At 46.1% G+C, this 15,078-nt stretch overlaps 1 protein-coding gene and 1 non-coding gene across 2 annotated transcripts in view; one reads left to right on the forward strand and one right to left on the reverse strand.

Annotated features, from left to right (window-relative positions):
• LOC135898336 (uncharacterized) overlaps positions 1-9,889 on the reverse strand; it is a 38,065-nt gene extending 28,176 nt beyond the window's left edge. The window contains exons 1-3 of the mRNA XM_065427225.2: positions 9,766-9,889; positions 7,379-7,411; positions 4,873-4,887 (exon numbers count right to left, since the gene is read on the reverse strand). Of these exons, the coding sequence (XP_065283297.1) occupies positions 4,873-4,887; positions 7,379-7,411; positions 9,766-9,838 (121 nt within the window). The 5' untranslated portion in view covers positions 9,839-9,889. The remainder of the gene's footprint in view (positions 1-4,872; positions 4,888-7,378; positions 7,412-9,765) is intronic.
• Positions 9,890-10,210: 321 nt separating this feature from the next.
• TRNAT-GGU (transfer RNA threonine (anticodon GGU)) lies at positions 10,211-10,285 on the forward strand. The gene has a single exon. It is a non-coding gene; the product is annotated as a tRNA-Thr (tRNA).
• The last annotated feature ends 4,793 nt before the right edge of the window (positions 10,286-15,078 follow it).

Raw genomic sequence — 15,078 nt, forward strand, 5'->3', positions numbered from 1 at the left:
TACCCGCACAAATAGGGCAAGTGACCGATTCCGAATAAAATTCGCAGTTCTGCGCAAAAGGCGAAGCAGCGATTGCGACAGCAAACTAGTAGATAGCTGTACGAAGTAAGGATAGTAGATTTTTCGGCCGTACAAGCTTGTCAACATTCCCTTGCTAACTAAATTAACAATGATAGAATGTGTAAGCGTGACTAAGCGAGGACGTTGAAACAGGCACACAGAGGCAGCGCTGTCTTTTCGTATCTGCTTCTTTCTACGTCCTTGTTCAGTCGCCCTTACCCATTCTACCATGGTTTAAAACCAACTAGCCCGTCAACGTGTTTTAACTAAATTAACCAGCACGGAGTCCCACTCGCACAGGTAAACATCAACACATCTCGCTCAACGACAGCGGAAAGCGTCTGTCAAAACGCCGGAGTTGGGAAACGCGGCATCAGCCGCGCGAGCCAATTGACCTCCGTGCATCTGCCGCTTCCACGCGAGCGAAGCGCGGGAAAGCACAGCGCGTACGAACCTACCGGCAATACGCGCACGCTGCAAACATCGCAGATTGCTTTGAAGATGAGGGCCGCGCGGGCGCCCACTTTAGCGTCGTCGCGCACCGCTTGCAAGACACACGAGCGCTGCCAACGCGTCCCTGCAGCGTCAGCTACGGCGTCCGCAATTCGCGTGGCCAAGGCCGTCGTAGACGCCGCGGCTGTGTCCTATTTGTACAGAGCGGCGGGTCAGGAGGTCGTCGAGGCATCGTATGCCAGCCACCGGAGAACGATGCCCCTCCTCCGTCGCCCCTTGCCTTGCGCGCTACAGGAGAGGGCACACACCGGCCGCGTTCCTCGTTCATGCACGCGAGAGTGAACCGCGTTCGCCGCGGCTTACCCTCACAAGCTTTCACTCATATGAAACATTACGGCCACGCCAGAAATACGCCTGGTGTGTCCGTACAGTTCATGTCGCAATGAAAACAGATTGGAATATTTTAGAGCGCAGCTCTTTGGCGTCCGTTCCTGGGTTTCGCGTCGTCGTCGTCGTCGTCGTTGTCGGCGTTGTCGTCGGCCTCGTAACCAGCTCGCCGACGAATCTGCTGCTCCGCCGCCGCGCATGCGCGCTGTCGGCTCTCCGGGCGAGGGAGGATGATGGAAGGGAGGAGGAGAGACTGTGGAGGAGGGCTGGCTACACAAATGGCTCTTTGGCGTCCGTTCCTGGGTTTCGCGTCGTAGCTCGCCGACGAATCTGCTCCGCCGCCGCGCATGCGCGCTGTCGGCTCTCCGGGCGAGGGAGGATGATGGAAGGGAGGAGGAGAGATTGTGGAGGAGGGCTGGCTACACAAATAGCTCTTTGGCGTCCGTTCCTGGGTTTCGCGTCGTCGTCGGCGTTATCGTCGGCCTCGTAACCAGCTCCGCCCCCCTTTCATCCCCCCAGCGCTAGCAGCGACCGACTGATACCGCTTTCGTGAGTCGGCTACCGCACTCACGAAAGACGTCGTGCACTTCCTGCAACTCGCATTAACCGTCCATCGATCCACACCGATGTTAGTAGTGGGGGACTTTAATGTTGACATAAAGACAAACAGCAATTTCCTAACACTTATGCGGGAGAACATCCCGTTCCTCTCGCTCGTAACGCGTCCCACGGCTGTGACAACCTCGCGAGGCACTTGTATAGATCTCGTCTTTGAGAATCAAGCATTGGTGTACCAAGTCAAACATATATCAGTCTATTTCTCCGACCACAAAGCTTCCTTCATGACTGTCAAGAACTGTTAGTGGAGTCTTTGTTAAAGGAATACGTGTGAAAAAAAAAAATTCTGTGATAGCGCATACATGTGTTGCTCGATTTCTTTGCCTCAATCTATCGAAAAGGTGAAACAGCTTATTTGCTGCGCTCAAATTTCGCATTAGGAAGTAACGTAATCGTCGGTAATTTTTTTTTTTACGTTATAGAGCCCTTGCGCACGGCTTGGACATCGCGCTTGTGTGTTTAGAAAAAGTATCGACAAGAGATAATACAAAAAAATTGATACTGCCGTTACCGCGGAACATTGCACGTACACGTCTACGTGTTATCGCTCATAACCAGCACAGTCGGTCTGGTAATTTTTGTAGTGTTCGGACAAATAATTCGTCATTGTGTGATTAACGAAAAAATCAGAAGAGTCTTCGTGAACAGCTTCGGCTGCAGCGAAAGCCTTTTAGCTCAGTATCTCTCACGCAAAGCCCTTAAAGAGAACAAACGCAATGTTGAAGGTCATATTTGGCAAGAATGGCCTCTTTGAGAGCCAAAGAAAAATACAACCACGTCGACGCCGACCTCCATTTACAAATTAATCGCATTAGATAAATGTCACGGCGTAGGTGTGATGTTGTTGTGATGCTTGCAGTGACCGAGACGTTAAAAAAGGTTTATTGAAGAGCGGCAGATGCCCAGTGTCCCTCGGAGCACATACCCAATGGCGCACGCTCATGGATACATACCCAGTATTCGTTTTATACATTTTCCATACATCGTCGGTGATTTTTTTCGCTCTCCCCTATTTACATGATTTAGTACGCGACAATGTTAATGTGGCAGCAAAGTAACATTCGGAATATAAATGCCGGCGCTCCAGGTCATACCTCACCGCGGTGAGCTAGCTCTGTTGGCGGGCTAAATTTGCATGGCAAACTTGCACAAATTTTCTACTTGCTATTTTGCACGATGCCATGGACTGCTTCCTACAAGTGGCTACCTTTCTCAAAAAACGGACACACGAAATTGCATTTTCCCGTACGTCAGGCCTTAAACCCCGCGGTGCAAAATCACTGGAAGCACCGTGCATCACTAGCGCCTTACGACGGTCGCCCGGTGCCTGTTGGCACGTACCGCAGTGTCACGTACCGTCATTTCGTCATAACGTAGTTGTGCTGCTCTTCAGCTTCCTGATTAAAAATTAGGCAGCTCTATTCACATGTTGGAATATGTCTAATGCACATGTTGGAATAGCTTTCGCATAGCAGTTAAGCGCTGTAAAACTGAATGCGATGCGCACAATTTTCTTCATTGCCGTCTCACGCAACACTTAATCTAATGTAGTGTTCAGGTTCGTACACCGCAGTTCACGAGCTGTGCCGGAATGCGGCAGTCGAATGCCGCATGCGTGGAGTCGATGCCGCGAAAGATCCAACGACGGAGACAATGTTTCAAGTTTGTTCGAAGAAAGAATTGTGAAAGATGTGTGCAGGGATACGTACGACGTAAAAGCCCGCGTTGTTGTTCAACATTCTTATCCGATTTCGCTCCTGCGTTTGTGGATGATGATGATGATGAAAACGTTTTATTTAAAGAAAAAAAAAGGGAGAGGGGAGTTAGGAGAAGGGTGGTCGGATTCCTATTCCGGAATTCCGTTGGCTAAGGCCGCCGCCCTAGCTCTTTCCACGAGGGCTCGCTGGTCCTTGAGGGTTGAGCTGGACAGGGCTGCCTCCCATCCTTCCCACGTTTGTGGAGAAATAAAAACTGGCGGGCGCGCTCGTGGTGTCAAGAGGACGGGCTTTGACGCACCACGTGGTGCGTCTCGTGACGCGCATAGCCGTCGTCTCAAAGAAATAGGTGTTGGCAACAGTGAGGAGTGCGCGCCGCTGTGAGCTGACACATCATCTAGCTATTCTGCTGGGAGACCGAGGTTCAATCCTACCTTGGGACACGTAATGTTTATTTTTGCTCCCTCCGTGCGGGCTCTTTGGGAGGACCGCAGGAGCAGGAGGAGCAGCCCGAAGCTGCATCCCGGTCAGCCAAGTCTTTTCTAGTAAATCACCAATTCGTGCCTGCATGCTTGAGGTCGAGGTTCGTTTCAGGACCCACATTCACCGCAAGTGCTTACGGTAAAATCGTGAAAAAAAAGGAAAGCATGCCACCCAATCCTGATGCCGGACATGTTAGCGAAGGTGACCAGGCCGTGGCGAAGAGCATCGATGAACTGGAAGCCTGGCAAGCTCAGGCCCCCTCAGCCCGTGTTCTTAAAATACCTCTCACACTAGAATTGTTTGTAAGAGAAAATTTTAGCCAATCCTGTTGGTGGGCATATTAGTGTACGGCGAGCCATCACCGTTGAGTCGACGACAACGAAGTGGCGCCTAAGCACGCAGCTTCGCACGCCGCGTGCTCGAGCCAGCACTCGAACTAGACGCGATCGGACCAGCGGCGTTCAGTGACTTTGGTCTGTGTTCGACCGATGAGCAATAAAGGATGTGGGAGGTCATAAACCACACGTCTTCCCACAAGTGAAAGCATGTGGGTCAAAGGCAAATCGGCACTTGCGAAAGTAAATCTTTGTGAATTCAGCCCAAGTCCTTCCGTGTACGAACTACAGCTTTACATCGGGGAACATCGCTTTAACCTCAACATGAACGAATCAGCCTTAATGCTACAACTACAAGAATTATGTTGTAAGCTTGTGAAAAGCGCTGCTACGCGAAAAAATGTTTCCCTAAAACCGCACATACTCTTTCTTCCTACACTTCCAGCTTTGCCAGCGCATTTTCAGCATCGATTTCCCAAGTTGACAAGACTGACGAATTTGTGCAGTTTATTAATTTTGTTTTCTCATTGCTTCTAAAATGCGTAAAGAAGCGAAACGGTTAGCAGAAAGAGATCATATTGTTCGTGCATTTGTTGATATAGGCGGTAAGAAAAATTTTGCAGCACCAAAGTGGATATGTAAGGGCACGTTTTTTTAAAAATAATTATCCCATTGTCTACGAGCAATAATTTTTTACAGGCTCTGTACAACTATTATTAACAAATATCTGTATATGCAATAGGAGAAAAAAGTCTGGCTATTCAGATGTAGCGAGAAATGCATTGCAACTAAAATATACGAAGAAACCAAAGCTCACTTACACGGCGTGCTTTGCACTGCAAAAGAACGGTTGGCGATCAAAAGTGGAGCAAAAACGAACACACAATAAATGACACAGTACGTAGCACATGTCCCTGTCCGCTATGTTCGTCACTTGTAATTTAAGATTCCAATTTTTACTAAGAAAAACGTTAACTGTCAGGACTATCAGTTTGCTGCTGTCTCTTCGCTTGACAGCATTTGCAGTTTATACTGTTTCTGTAATGGGAGAGTGGTGACCACACAAACCACGTTACACGTTTACTTATAGACACATTTTCTTACAACACAATCGTATCCAGAAATATTTACTCAAGTATCTCAACGAGTGCATACAATATAACTAGGTTGTCACGTTCATTCTTCACTTTTAAATATAAAGTTAGTGAATAGATAGTAAATGCGTGCGTTTACTAGATTCCGATGTATTGTACTACCTTCTTACTAATTATCTGCTTGCAAAGGGCTGCTAAACCTAGGAAGTGAGGCCGTTAATAGCCAGAAAAAATTCTTAGCAGTGTTTAATAGGTATAAACAACTAAGCCATTACCACCTCCCCTCTTCGTGGTCTGTTATGCTGTGATTGTGAGTCTAACAAAAAAACCTATGCACTGTTCATTATGTTGAAATAACAGCAATGTGGCACGTCATAGCACACCGTATTTTAAATACAGAATACGATTGCAATGGTGCTCATTGGCGCGACATGTGGCTCCCCCAAATGAGGGATTGCGCACCGTGGTTGCTTAGTGGCTATGGTGTTGGACTGCTAAGCACAAGGTCGCCGGCTTGAATCCCGGCCACGGCTACTGCATTTAGATGAGGGTGAAATGCGAAAACACCTGTGCACTTAGATTTAGGTGCAGGTTAAAGAACCCCGGGTGGTCCCAATTTTCCGGAGTCCACCACTACTGCGTGCCTCATAATCAGATCGTCGTTATGATGCGTAAAACTCCATAATTTAATTAGTTTTTTAATTAGGGCTATGAACACTTTCAAAGTTGCTGTTCGAGTACGTATAGGTGTAGCGCCGTGTCGTCGTTCTGTACGTGTGTTCTTGTTTACTGGAACTTGATGGAGGTATAGCATAAGATGCCAACAAAGACACGAAGGGCAACACACGGGAAATTACTTGTACTTACTAATTGAATTAAATAAATGATCAATTAATGTAAACGAAAGTGGATGAAAAAACAACTTGAGGCAGGTGGGGAACGATCCCACGACTTCGCACGACGCGTGCGATGCTCTGCCAATTGAGTTATAGCTGCGCCGTTCTCCCGTCCACTTTCTGGGGTATTTATGTGTTACTACTACCAGAACTAACCCTGGGAGTGTTAGCCGGGGGAAATCACTATGTTCATCAGCACCGAATAGTAATATAGTTTTGATACATTCACCCACTACGGAGACAGCACTTGTTGTGATAAGTAACGTGCTGGTATTGTGTTAGTGAATATGACGACCTTCTTTTTAAGAGCGTCGCGTTATGCTTACAAGATTCACGAAATACTGCCGCCATTTTTTAACCATACCGTGTCATTCGAAGATAGCTTCCTCACCTAGTCACTGTTAAGAGACAGTCTCAGTCGCATACAAATGACTTTGCCTGCAATACTCTCGCTGCGCTCTTTCGCCAAGCGACGAAAGCTACTCATCCAGTTGGCCAGATACAACGCTGTTATTCCCTATCCCTCGCCACCCCATGGAAACCACTTCTTTGCAAACCGCTAAGAGGGCATGCTCACCTACGGGGCAGAAACCTGGAGGCTTACGAAAAGGGTTCTACTCAAATTGAGGACGACGCAACGAGCTATGGAAAGAAGAATGATAGGTGTAATGCTAAGGAATAAGAAAAGATCAGATTGGGTGAGGGAACAAGCGCGAGTTAATGACATCTTAGTTGAAGTCAAGGAAAAGAAATGGGCATGGGCAGGACATGTAATGAGGAGGGAAGATAACCGATGGTCATTAAGGGTTACGAACTGGATTCCAAGGGAAGGGAAGCGTAGCAGGGGGCGGCAGAAAGTTAGGTGGGCGGATGAGATTAAGGAGTTTGCAGGGACGGCATGGCCACAATTAGTACATGACCGGGGTTGTTGGCGAAGTATGGGAGAGGCCTTTGCCCTGCAGTGGGCGTAACCAGGCTGATGATGCTGCTGCTGCTGCTGCTGCTGCTGCTGATGATGATGATGATGAAGAGGGCATGCTTCAGGAAATTTTGGGAGTGAGACCTAACCAACCACCAGGTCGCTGAAGTTGAATTCCCAAGTGTGATTCGAATGTTGTACTGATAAATACGAGTAATAGAATGTAAGGAATAAATTTTTTTAAGGCAAAATTTCTTTTTTCCGTCGCGAGACCCTGTAAGTATGCAACTCACTTAATATATGTTTCTTGACACAGCCGATGAGCGATGTAAGTTCTCTTTCTCGACTTGTTCAAATTCCGATCGATTAAACGATATAATGCCGATGACATGGCAGATAATGACAGATAGTTCCGCACCTTGGGCTGGTTGGCCTAACTTTTGGCTCGGATCTGAAAGATAAAAAGAAAACAAGGAGATCGCGTGTGAGCCAGAAGGAGCACCAGCTATCAGATATTTGTCAAGTACGATAACATTTCTTTACTCCTTGCCGCGGTGTAGATTCAGGAGAGACGACGGTCAAAGAAAAACATTCTATTGCTCATTCGAAAACCATTTCCCTCTTTTACGATGATCATATACACAGCTGCGCTACGCCGTGATCTGTTGATAATCGCTCAGGTAGGAGTCTAATTGGTCCCGAAATTGCGGGTTTCGTAAATCCATCCTTTTGGTTAGCAACGATATGAAGTTTTGGATAATATATTCCAAGTAGACACGTAATGCTGTAAAAAAATTGCATACAGAAATTTTATATCGTACTCAATTAGGGCACTTTCCCAGGAGCTACTAAACTGGTTTCATGTTGACCAACAATATTCTTACGCAAGAATTTTTCTTAAAAACGGTGGTCAGCTATTCTTAATGCTGGACGTATCATTGATAAAGCCGGACGGTCAACAGGAAATGGAACTTACGAAAAGAAAAGCTTTGCGTTTGCGGCACCCGAGTAGTAGAGAAATCGCATGAACTTGATGAATTCACATTATAAACGGAACTCTATAGGTTGTTCCGTTTTTTTTTAAGTTAGTAGTTTATTGAATACTTAGTGCAGATACAAAAATATTGAATTTAGTACAGAAAAGGTCCCATAGTGTAAACACTGTAGGGGGACCTTTTATAATGTTAAGAAAACACTAATACTACTTGACAGCAAAAAGGCAGCGAGTTATAAAAATACGAAAATGCAAATACAAATGCAAATACATAATGATGCAAAAGAATAGTACAATGGAAAATATAAAACGGTAGGGATAAGGCTTAAGCAGAAGTAAGAAACGAAGCAAACAGTATTAGAAACGACAGAACTGAAGTTGTGTTTTAAAAGACATATTAAATAAACGGAGCTATAGGTTAAACATGAAATTGCGAAGCTGATGTTTGTATGACGATATAGAAAAGGCACTTTTAATGTTAAGAGGCAATGAACTCCAAAGTTTGATTAAAACAAATGCCACTCTTTGTGAACCATAGTTAGTTCGTACCTTAGGGAGTATCAAATTGTTATTGGAGGAAAAGCGCGTAATATTTGAGTTAGTAAGGTGTCGGATAAGAACAGATTTGAGAAGGTTATCGGCTGTAATTTGCTATGAAGAAATTCTAGAGTTTTTTTTTTGAGTAATATTTTTGTACAAAATTAGTTCATGTCCTGAAAATCCTTCGGGGTTCAGCATTCCTTTGCTACGTAACATGCGTCAGTGCGGCCTCCTGTACGAATAATCGAGGCTCAAAAATCCTGGACACCCGCATTTAAATAAAAAATAAAAAAATTCCTTACTCCAGAATTTCTTCATAGCAAATTACAGCCGATCCGAATGCTGGGCATATGAGCGAAGGCGACCAGCTGATAGAAGAAAAAAAAAGTACTTAAGAAGGAAAAGATCTGTGGCTTTTTATTGTAATGTTCATTTTCACCACGTCATATTTCACCACTTCGGGGCCCGAAGTAAAGCTATCGCAAGGACAGGTTGTCAAGGCTACAGACTCCACGTGACCGACAGCGCGGACACAGCAGCCCTCTATTTAGGTAGCAAAAATAAAAGTGGTATGCTCTCTAATGCCCACAGTATAGTCATGGAAAAATAAAACCGGCAGTGAACAATTACCAAGTGCTGGTGGTATGTGTTGGTATATGGGTAAAAGAAAAAAAAACAACCTTAATTTACATTAAAACCAGAACTCACCGACGACGACGATACTGACTAATGCGAAGTTTGAGCGCAGCTGTATTCGTTTGCTTTTCGTGATATATTGACTGGTCCGGACAATCTGTATAGTGTGGCACATTGCAGATCGCGCGAATTGTGGCGCTATACTGCCTCGATAATCGGAAGATCACGAGAGGCGGCGCGGAGGTTGACGTGAGTGCGCGATTCACAGCAGCCGCCGCAGACGGACCTCCGTTCACGCGGCGCTTTGCTTCCATGCAGGCGACGCGTGCTTCTCTGGCGCCATCTAGTAGCCATCGTTGCCGCAAAGCCCGTCTTTTGCACGGCACTACGCTTTTCTTCTCACGCTTTCGTCATACCCTCCTCCTCCGCTTCCCCCACCTCACGGTTCTGCTGCGAACGCCCCCCCCCCCCCTCCAACCACACATACACACATCGAATACGACTACATTGAAAAACTGATAAAGAAAGAGTACACGTAATACGCAACCATGAACAATAATGAAGGGGAAATACAATATGAGATGCAGCAATTTCAGGCGGCGAATTCTTTGCGACAGATGAACAGCGGCGCCTACCTATGAAAATGTACGATATGATGACGACGACGACGAAGAGCAAAAGTGGCAGGCCTAAGGTGAACGCGGCCATCGTCTTGTAGGTGGTAGTGCTTGGAAGCCTCCGGGATAAGCTGCAAACAAACGAAGCGCGAATGCAGAACGCTACTCGCGGTCCCTTCGGCATCACGTAGAACGAGTAGAGTTTAAACGTGACAAAAAAAAGAGACGAAAACACAAGCATGGACAGGCGCTAACTTGTAACGAAATTTTACTTTGTATAGCATGATTGCATACAGGGTTATAAATTAAGATAGTCTTAGCTTGTCTGTAAAAGTAATCACCTTCGCGAAATAGAGGGTCACTTCTCTCCACCTTGCGGGTTTCCGCAGAACTACAACGTCAAAACCCTTGCCTTTGCTTCGTGTTGTCGACAAATTCGACTTCGCCCTGCCCTCTGCTAGCCGCCTGGTTAGCTCAGATGGTAGAGCGGCTGCCCCGGTAAGGCGGTGGTCCCGGGTTCGAGTCCCGGACCAGGACGAATTTTTCTTCAACTACGAGGCTTTTCTTTCGAGGAACCCGTACGGGTTTCCTTTGTAGCAATAGCTACGAACGGGTGGATGTCTGATTTTCCCTTTATTCAGGGTTACTGGAAGCGTCAACCGCCGCATCGGCGCTGGTAGCAACATCCTGTACCACTATGTTCTAGGCTGCAGTACAACTTACTGTAGCCTAAGGACAAGTTAGAAATGTCTATATAGGTTACGACAACAAGAAAGCCGACGACCTAGATCATTTCGTTGCTACGCCAGTCGCCGGTCGACGTGTGGCCCCGTGAGTTATCAATTGCCTGTGTGCCGCCGTCAAAGCCGCGCGCAGCGTTATTGTGTGGAGGCTGCACGCGCGACTTGTCGTTCACGGCTTAAAAATGCACAGCGAGGGCACGCGCGCGCACCGCCGCGTTGACCACTCGATAGCTTGTAATCATGAAAGTTACGCAAGCAGTCGCGACAGCAAATGCGATGAGACGGTGACGCACTTGCCTCTGTGGCGGTACACGGCACAACGGCTCCCGACAAAAATACGTTACTACTACTACTACTACTACTAGAACTACTATAGTACAACTACTACAACTTTCTAGCATCCAGAATTCGCAGGCTTTAGGTCTAGTGTGATGCCTTGAATTGGAGATGTATGCTTACAAACACACCAAAAAGTTGATGTAAACTTGTCTTGTTCGTAATTGACTTTTGTCATTGTGAATTTTGATGAGGCCAGACGCAGGTGCGCAAAAGAAAGTAATGAAAACCGACGGCCGATGCGGGGTTCATTTGAAAGAGTTCTGGGGTTTGGTTGCCATTGGCCCAGTAACCGCCCAAAATGCAGAGCGCTTGATTGCGCACTGTAACGTGTTTCAATAGTCGTGTTTGAACATTGTAGACCTTCCCGCTCTGTTACCGCCTGCTGTAAATCATAGTCGTACTGTTTTAACGCGATACCATCAAGGGCCCCGCGTCGCAGGAAATCAGGTGTCGGCGTCTGCGGTGTTGTCCGTGAGCGGAAACTTACCGTATCTATTTATGTATATGTATATGCCATGCCTTGCTATATGAGATGCGGTATATGCGGGTTATACTGCCACACCATTCTATCACTAAAATTGCTCATACTTTGTCTGACATTCTCGACAATGTTATTCTTCGGAATGTTGAGGTTGGCAGCCCGCAAACAAACGTCATGAAACAAAACACCGACAGCGCATGCCTCATATGTTAAATCATCTGAGACTTAAATATTAAAAGTGCGAAGCAATAACAGAAACCTGAAAATGATTTATTTGTTATGGCGCGGCTGTGCACAAACTCTGGGATCGGCCACCTCAAGAGGCCGCGTTTCTACCAGAAAGTTCGCCTTCGTGCATAGCTTTCGCCGCCAGCGTTGCCAGGAAAACATTACGGTTACATAAGCTGCAGTTGCCGGGGAGCCTGAGAAGCAGTCAGGGATCCGTGTATGCTATCGCGTTCCATGCACTCTTAAAGGCGAAGCTTAAGCATCCCCCAATTTTTTGGCTTGCAACGTATAGGGTTTACGTTAGCGTCCTGATAAACAGCATTAAATACTTCGTCATATAAGTACTAATTATGAATAACAAAACGTCTGCTATCAGCAATTATTCCCACCGAATGAACTGATTCTTCCAGTCCTTCAAATTGTGAAAACTGTTCGGTATAACACACACCCATCAATGTATACCCGCTATTGCTTCCACCTGCTTTTAAATTGTCGCTATCTCACCAGTGTTGTTAAAAGTGACACCATTTTTATTTTCTATGCTTTTCCTTCCGTATTTGTTTCCGTGCCTTGTATACGGTATTTATTTTGGTCGTGACAAATCCATTCTGCGGTAGCGCGCAAGGTGGAGGAATGTATATGGCGCAGGTTTACTTTGTAGCTTCATGCTACAGTTGGGTGGATGAAAATTATTCTCTTTCGTGAACATTCCTCCCATTGCGTTACTTTCCGCGGTGGCTTAGCGGCTATGGTGTTGCGAGGTAGCGTATTCAAATCCCGGTAACGGCAGTCACATTTAGATAGCGGCGAAATACAGAAATGTGTGTGTACTGTGCTGCTGGTGCAAGCTAAAGACCCCCAAGTCGTCAGAATGGTTCTGGCGTTCCCCACTACGGCTTTCCTCGTAATCATACTGTGGTTGTGGCACGCAATACCCCAGATTATTTTTCCTCCCCTTGCGGGCTTTCGCACAAATGATTTACGATATTTAGTGTCAGTTAATTCGCATTCGATTATCGGTCTGCCAGCCTCCTGGTTAGCTCAGACGTTAAAATGACGGCCACGGTAAGGCGTTGGTCTCGGGATCGAATCTCGAACCAGGGCACACTTTTAACTGCAAATCTTTCTCTCTTAGAAACTGTATTGGGTTTCCTCTAGAGCTTCGGGCCACAGTCGGGTGGATGACAATTCTTCCCTTTAAATACTTCAGTCATGTATGAATTAGTCTGAGACATCTCGTCAGTTCTGTTGCCCCCCACCCCCTCGTAGCCTCAGCCTGATGTATGCAGGGGATGAGAATGTACAGTACAGGGTATAGTTACTTTTACTCTCACCGCGTCCACCAACGTTGTATTAATACAGATAGCTTATTATTGCACATATTATTATCATTATTATTAATACAGCGGAAACAGAGCTACATTATCTACTATAGCCAAGCTTAAAAAAAAACAAAACATGACTGTGACGAACGAAGCAACCTTAGAGCAAAACCCTGCTGAGCTGTGAAAAAACACATGAATATACGAATACTTACGGCACTGAAGCATGGAAGAAAATGAAAGAAGACCATGTTTAATTTTACAGTAATAATCACACAAAATAGTGGCGTAACACCATAATTTCCCCGCGCAATGCCACGCCTGGCAAATCGTGTTTGGCTCTCTAGGTAGGCAACGGGGGGGGGGGGAGGATATTGGGAGTGATTGTAGTTGTTTAGCAAGAAAGCAACGATTATAACAAGAACGGAACAAATGCATAAAATGACCACACAGAACAAGTAGTCGAAAGGTCTCACAAAACATTGCAAGAGCAGTCCGAGGTAGTTTTATTTCTCACCATGTTGCAGGCCGTTGTAGATATACACAAATAATGTATTTCGATTTGTTTTTGCACTTTGAGTTCTTTGCGATACCACTCGTGCAAATAAATTAAACAAATCAGCATAAAAATAAAACACGATTGCCAGCAATATTCACCACAATTACAGAACACCTGCAGCCTTAATGGCCCAAACATTTGCTTTCTTGCTCCAGTTTATTCGAATTTTCGTGTTACCAATTTGGCCACCTGGAAGTGTGAGAAACTCATGAACGATTAGTAAGTGGCTAGGGTTGTTGTTATTTAAAGGTGACAGTATGGGATGAATGGCTATTGAAGAGCCCCTTATCCGAAAAGCGTACCTTAGCAACACTAAACGAGAAAGCAATAAAATAAAGGTGAAAAAATATCACAAGTTTTCACGATCGCTTATAGTGAAAGGAACACACCACATATAACTCTCTAAAATACAAGGTCTTGCCATAAAGAAGGAAATCTATAAAAATCACGCGCAATGTCTTGTGACAAGGGCGAGCAGTCCCAAGTTCAAACAGTGAGGTCCACAGCAAAGCGCACAAAAAAGGTCGCCAACGCGGGAAACTTATCCCACTAAATTGAGATGAGAGACCAACACATCCAAGCACCTGGAATGTTCGGTGACGGTGGTGTCCGTGCAAGCAGCACTATCACGCTAGAACCATGAATTCAAGTGCGCCAATAACCTTGCGTTTTTCTTGATTTGCTTGCTTTGCACAAGGTATGCTAGGAGGGAGGAGGGGCGGACGTGTTGATTGCAAGTACATGCAGACAACCTAGACTCATCACAAAGAAAGTGAGAAAATCAGAGTTGGCAAAGTGGGTGCGAAAAGATGAAGAAAAAGAAAGAAAAGAGAAAGGTCATGCGGTTTTACAATGACGGCAAGCAAAACAATCAGGAAAGAATACTTGTACAATAAGACTGAGAGCCGTGTCTCGGTTCTCGAGGCCCGAGCTGGCGGCCTGAGGACAAGAAGATAAAGAGCAGATACTTGGAACAAAATGAGACTTGTCTGCCGCAGAAAAAAAAAGGAAAAGCTTGGCATGCCTCAGCGCAAATTAATGGATGCGTTTATCGCCTTCCAAACAGAACCGCATCAAATGCCCTCTCTCGAGAGCGCTGTGGTTCGAAGCTTTATCGGAGCGTTATCGGCTCTGTAGTGGTTATCAGCGAGAGAAATGACGGAAAAGATAGGGTCGGGGATTGCTGTCAACGCAAGGGCGATTTCGCGACATGAAGCAGAGTTAAATGACACGTTGGGATGCGGTGACATTTCTGTTGCTCGCGTAGCCTAGGCAATTATTGTCGCCACCCCAATGTACAGCGAATTGACGTTATGATGAACATCATCATCCCGCAATTTCCGTTGGTAATGGGTCCCCACTAAGCGGCCTATAGTGAGCGGCGCGATGTTGCTTTCTCTCCAGGAGGAAGCCTGACTGTGCGACGCATTCAAACGCCGCTGCTGACGAATTTCGTAAGTGTCTTCTCAGCGAGCGACGCACACTCCTTGGCCGGATTCACGTAGTCGTAGAACGCCCTGTTCTATCACAGTTATGGCACCGGGGTCCGTCCCGAGAAATCGTTTTCTAGCCGGTTTCTCCGCAAAAATGGGACACCGGCGATGTTGGAAGATGACCTCAATGTCGCTGACGTCTCGCTTTTTATGGAAAATTGGCGAG

Source organism: Dermacentor albipictus, chromosome 10 (assembly GCF_038994185.2).
Source record: "Dermacentor albipictus isolate Rhodes 1998 colony chromosome 10, USDA_Dalb.pri_finalv2, whole genome shotgun sequence".
NCBI lineage: Eukaryota > Metazoa > Arthropoda > Arachnida > Ixodida > Ixodidae > Dermacentor > Dermacentor albipictus.